The sequence below is a fragment of the Elaeis guineensis genome, chromosome 10 (assembly GCF_000442705.2).
Source record: "Elaeis guineensis isolate ETL-2024a chromosome 10, EG11, whole genome shotgun sequence".
Classification (NCBI taxonomy): Eukaryota; Viridiplantae; Streptophyta; class Magnoliopsida; order Arecales; family Arecaceae; genus Elaeis; species Elaeis guineensis.
The window spans coordinates 4,327,270-4,332,963 of record NC_026002.2 but is presented as its reverse complement, the minus strand read 5'-3'; the positions used below and the strand labels follow the sequence as shown (position 1 = coordinate 4,332,963).

The window sequence follows — 5,694 nt, the reverse complement described above, 5'->3', positions numbered from 1 at the left end:
CAAGGGTAGACTTGTGTATTGTGTTATGTTCTTCACAATGGTGTCTACATGGAGCATATGACCTTGAATAAACTCTAATGCCAGCCAAACATTACTTGCCCAAGGAACAAATATACCGGAAATTGACAATTTTATTTCTATTCTTTAGTGATAGACCATTCGATGTCTTTTTCGAAATAGTTCAAACTTGCTTGGATTATACCTCTAAAATTAATTTTATATCATCTATTATATTACAAAATATTATAATATGGTGATATATATATATTATATATAATAATATAATATAATATAATATGACAGGATCAAAACTCTAAAAAAAAAAAATTTACAGTTGGCAAGGCAAGATGACATTCTTGAATCCCGACAAACTCAAAAAGGAGCTCGAGAAGAATAAAAAGACACCAATGGAATTTTCTTCGAAACGGAACGCTTGTGCTGCAATACTCGTTCCTGTAACTGCGTGGTCTCATCTAACTCTAGTTCCTGCGGTTGCTCCGCCGACCTCTAACGTGAAACAAGGGTCACTCTATTCGCGACTCATGCGGTTCTAATACTCCTATGCCTTTTTTTTTTTTTTTTTGAGGAACTAATATTCCTATGTTAGTAAACCTCATACGTAAAGGTCTTCATATACCGGGAGAGAAAATATAAGCATCTTTCCCCTGATCTGAAACAGGTTGAACCTTCCACAAAAGTTCCTCGAAATCATGTGGAAGCCACCTTAATCAGACCAAACAAGGCAAATGCTGTTATTTAACTGCTAAGCTTGTCTATTTAAGAGGTGTGTTCCCTTCTCTCGAGTGCAAAGACTGGAGAAAGAGACTTGATCAGCTACAGCATTAGTTCTTGCCATTTGGGCTAGCTTATTGGTGCTCTCCATGGACTCATCCAAAACTGCAGGGTCAGGCCCAAGAGGGGAGGCGCAATGAGGATTATTCTGAGGCTACTTTTTGAAATCTCTTGATTTTTATAATATCCTTATTTAATTAGGATGTTCCACGTATTGGGAGCTTCAGTAAATAATTTCCACCACCATTTACATAACAGAAGTTTATTAAGTAGTGTGATATCAGTGATCATATACCTCCATAATCTCTTGGACGACAGATCGTTGTCCACTTGAGTAAACAGTTTTCATTACCTCTCCTAATGCTACTGTTTAACTCTCACTTAATTTATTTATCGTAATGTAAGTCACTCTATTATTCTGTATCTTCTACTGTAACCCGAACTATTATATCTGAACCTATTTATATTTATATTAATATAATTTGAGTTAGGTCTTCACTAACTCATTTACATCAAAAAACATAATCACTAAGCAAACATATAACATAAAAACCAAAGAACTAACTCTATAGTATCTCTTGCCACCATCCATGAGTACTTTCACACATGATCAAGACCTTCACTTCATCGATATCATGATCTAGGGACATGGATGGATGGCCTCCTTGTTGGAGGTCTATCTTTCTTTAGGTGTGTATATGTGGCAACTCTTTTTTTTTTTTTTTTTTGATATAAAGGGAGGAAAAATTCATCCAAATTTATTATGTGTATGTGCCAACTCATGTGAGGGTGAGCTATTCATGTAATGAATAACATAGGACAGGATTGTTCGTTTAAGTGTGTACCTGTGATGTTATTCCCTTTGTTTTATTGGTTTATGCATGTGACATATTTGCGTTACCTTATTCAAGAGAATACTTGGTGGTATATATTTCACTTCTAAAGAAATTAGCGATCGGTGGATGCTATGGTTTTTCTTTGTATTTTGGCGTTTCTTTCATATTGCGCCACGACCCAGACAGAAGTTATGATTTCATTTGAGGATTGGGCGTGGACTTTTGGTGGCATGGTTCTACCGAGGTTCTTTATACTGACCACTGCTAGTTAACAAATGAATGCTTTTATCTTTTTTATATAGTATAGTTTTTAAGATCTTTTGTAATTCATCCCTTAATTTTCTTCGTTCCAATTGCAAGATTTTCTTGTTTTTGTGGGGGCCGGCCAAGGCCATTGATTTATGTGGTAAATATGAAATTAGAAGATTTATAGTTGTTTTTGGAGGGCATGAAGATGCACTGCCCTGGAACGAAGATCTCCACTGTACTGCCAAATCAAGAAAATGAAGAGGTGTTTGATTGAGGAGGGTAGGAGTCTGGAATCGAAATCGAAATGGATGACTCTCATTCCAATCGTTTTGTTGGAAGGTGTCCCATTCTGATTCTGATTTTGAAGTGAAATGAGAATGGCTCAATGTATATAGAACTCAATCCTTACTCTTCTCTATGGATTCAAATTTCATTTCAATTTCAATTTCGATTTCGATTCCAGACACGAACCAAATACTTCGAGGGATTTAGCCATTTCAATTCTGATTTCAAGCCATTCCGATTTCCATTCCATTCTAATTTGGGTTGCGAATCAAACACCCCCTGATTTGCATCCCTAGTCTAAATCCTCTTGTTATATAATTGTTCACGTTTTCGTCCCGACTACTGCTATTATTTTGCTGGAGGATGCCATCTTGTACCGTATAGTTGGTGATGCATGCTTTCTTTCTGAATGGAGGAATTAGTATTATTATGAAAGCTTTGGCTTTCTTTTGTTGGAAAACGAATGGCCTTTAATATTTTTTCCCAACTACGACTGTGTTCTTCGGATTCCATGGATGAGTTTTCATGTCTCTAATCTTATTAAAAAAAATTACGAGGTGTTTGGTTTCGCAACCAAAATCAGAATAAGAATGAGAATCGGAATGGCTTGAAATCGGAATCGAAATGGCCAAATCCTCGAAGCGTTTGGTTCGTGACCAGAATCGAAATCGGAATGAAAAATTGAATTCATAGAGGAAAGTAGAAATTGAGTTATATATAGATTAAGCCATTCACATTCCATCCCAAAATCGGAATCAGAATGGGACTCCTTCCAACTAAATGGTTGGAATAGAAGTCACCCATTTTGATTCTGATTTCGGATCCCTATTCCTCCCAACAAATACCCCTTATCACTACTCTATTCATTGTTCATTCTTCCAGTCTCACGTTAATTGCATTAAACCCTCGTGAATCACACCAAACCCTAATGGTCAAGTTTAATTTTAATATGATTATAGTAGCCCACTTAGCATTCCGTTTAAAGAAAACCTTTTTCTTTTATGGTAAAAGAAGCTGCAACAGCAGCCCCCTGGCATTTATTTGAATTGGATGTACATAAGGAAGTTAAAATTTTAAGAAAACTATCAATCCATTTTCTTAAGTTAAAATTTTAAGATTTAAATACAAAATTTATGACAGAATAAGATTACGGTTAAGATACAATCTTTCATAGACAATTCATTAAGTTAAAATTTTCAGATTTTAAAATAAAAAATCTATGAGAATATAAGATCAAAGTTAATGTGCAACCTTTCATTGGCAAGCAATGGCGCCAAACATAATGAAGAATTCTGACTCCGCCCTTTAGCGCTTCCTTAACCTAGGAAGCTAGTCTTGTTTGTGTGCTTGAGGATCTCCAGGAACGATCAGATTTCATAGAAATTTTGATGGAATCATCATCCATCGAATTGGTGTGTTTGGTTTGTCAGAACCCCTCATATTTATAGTCATCCAGAGGTTACTATTGGTGTCCTTTGGATAAGACACTACAGTTGGGTTGTCTGTTGGAATAGACACAACTCTTTGAGTTTGAATTAATCCAGACTCTTTTATTTCTTGTTTATTGTTCTCTTTCTTTGAGAGGAACGTCTGTCACTTTTGGGAATTTTAATCCATCATAGGATCCACAATAACAATGTGATCACTATAAATATCAACAATGCGACTTCAAGTGTGTTCTAGCTAACAATAAGATCCCTGTGAAACTATAAATTTCCTCTTGACCTGTCTGCTGTTGACTAATTGACTTCTTGCCAACGACAAGAGTAATCTATTATATCTATTATATATATATAAAAACGGAGCAGCCGCATTAACGCATCCTGTTCGACACGTGGCTAAAAAACTGCATGATGCGTGGCTAAAAACGTATTTTTCTTTTATGCGGGTCGTCTTCCTGGGCGGCGCCGGCAGCCGGGGGAGAAGCTAATACCGGCATACTCGCAAATAAATTCTCCTCTTTTGACGAACTGAGCCGCGTGTAATCCCCACCCTTTCTGGGGATGTTTGATGACCCACAATCGGGCAGAAATCCCTCCCTACGTCACGCGATTACCGCACTCGGGCCCGCAGGGCAATTCGCCCCGCAGTCCGTCATCAGCTCCGTCCCTCGCTCGGGGCCCGACGAGCACGGGCATTTAGATGCGCACGTCGGTGCGCAAGCGCACCCTCCGACTGCCGGCGAGAAGGTGAGAGCGGCGAGGGAGGAGGGGTTGGAGGGGTTGGGGTCGTGTCCGCCCCACGGCTGTGCGGAGGGGGAGTGGAGGGCGGGAAGAGGGAAGCGGGCGTAGAGGAAGTAGGAGTAAGGCTGGGCGTCGATGCGGTTGAGGAACGGGACAGGGTGGCGCTCCAGGCCTCGAGAAGCGTCTGAAGCTCTCCGATAGGAGACGCCCATGGCTACGCTGCGGAGGGCCTTGCTCGTGGAGGCGACGGCGGCGAGGTCGGGAGGGGCCAGCCAAGGGAGGACCAGCTTGGCCCATCCCCGCAATGCCTCCCCCTCCGCCTCTCGGCCTCTCTTCTCCTCTATGTCTCGAGGTGCCGAGCCCGAATGTGTTGAAGTACAAATCTCAACTTGCACCCGTTCTAGGGAGAAATTATTGCATGCACCAGGTGCAAGCGAACCAGGGCAAATCTGGGAGCATATGCACGGTGGAAAGCGCTCAATCGGGAATCGGTGAAGTGCAAAGAGTCGCGTGGCATGTTATTTACCGTGGGATTTGTACAATTCATTTGCCCTGATGCATGCAATATGGAAGCCTTCCTGAAGGTCCAGAGTATTTTCATTATTTTTTTCGGTAAAGATTACCGAACATAATTTCATCATCTTATAATTTTTTTGAAAGAAGAATAAAAAAATAATATATATTTTTGATTTTTAATTTAGGAGATGATAGAATTAATATTGATCGAAGATTGTTGAAAAAATTTAAAATTTTTGATGTCAAATAATTTTTAACCCTCCAATCTTTTGTTTCTTTCTACTCAAATAATTTTTTTTTACATATTTGATTATATTTTTCATAGCTTTTTGATGATTTTAAACGAATTTATCATGGCATAATAATATCTGATTATGAACTTCTTATGAACTTTGCAACTGTTTGTGATAAATAGTGAACGGCTTAACTCACTATGAATATCTATTTCCTAATTTCAGTTCTTTAAAATTTATCCACCAGTAAGTATAGGATGCTTAGCTCCTTTTGGATTGTCTAGTTCCCACGGTGTGTTGAAAATGAAGGGACTTAAATGTATTGCAAATTTTGAACCAGACAAAAAGATATATGTGTATGAGTTTAAATTTTGATTTATAATATTTGATATCATCTATATATTTTTTATATTATATTAGATTTTTAATTTATAAAAATATTATTTAAAAAAAAATTACATGCCGTGTACCGTACAGGATTCTAATCTGGTTAACTCTTAAAGCAGGCATTGGTTGCCCATGACTCATGCAGGCTACTCAGGTGAAACGGCAAACTAATCAGTGTTTATTCAAATGGTGCTCCGTGCAATCGCATCATCA

At 38.4% G+C, this 5,694-nt stretch overlaps 1 protein-coding gene across 1 annotated transcript; it reads right to left on the bottom strand.

Moving 5' to 3' along the window:
* Window positions 1-4,042: 4,042 nt before the first annotated feature.
* LOC109506339 (histone-lysine N-methyltransferase SUVR3-like) lies at window positions 4,043-4,892 on the bottom strand. Its single transcript, XM_073244509.1, is given in 3 exon segments — window positions 4,043-4,227; window positions 4,230-4,794; window positions 4,872-4,892. Coding segments are annotated over 3 exon segments (771 nt in total).
* Window positions 4,893-5,694: the final 802 nt, after the last annotated feature.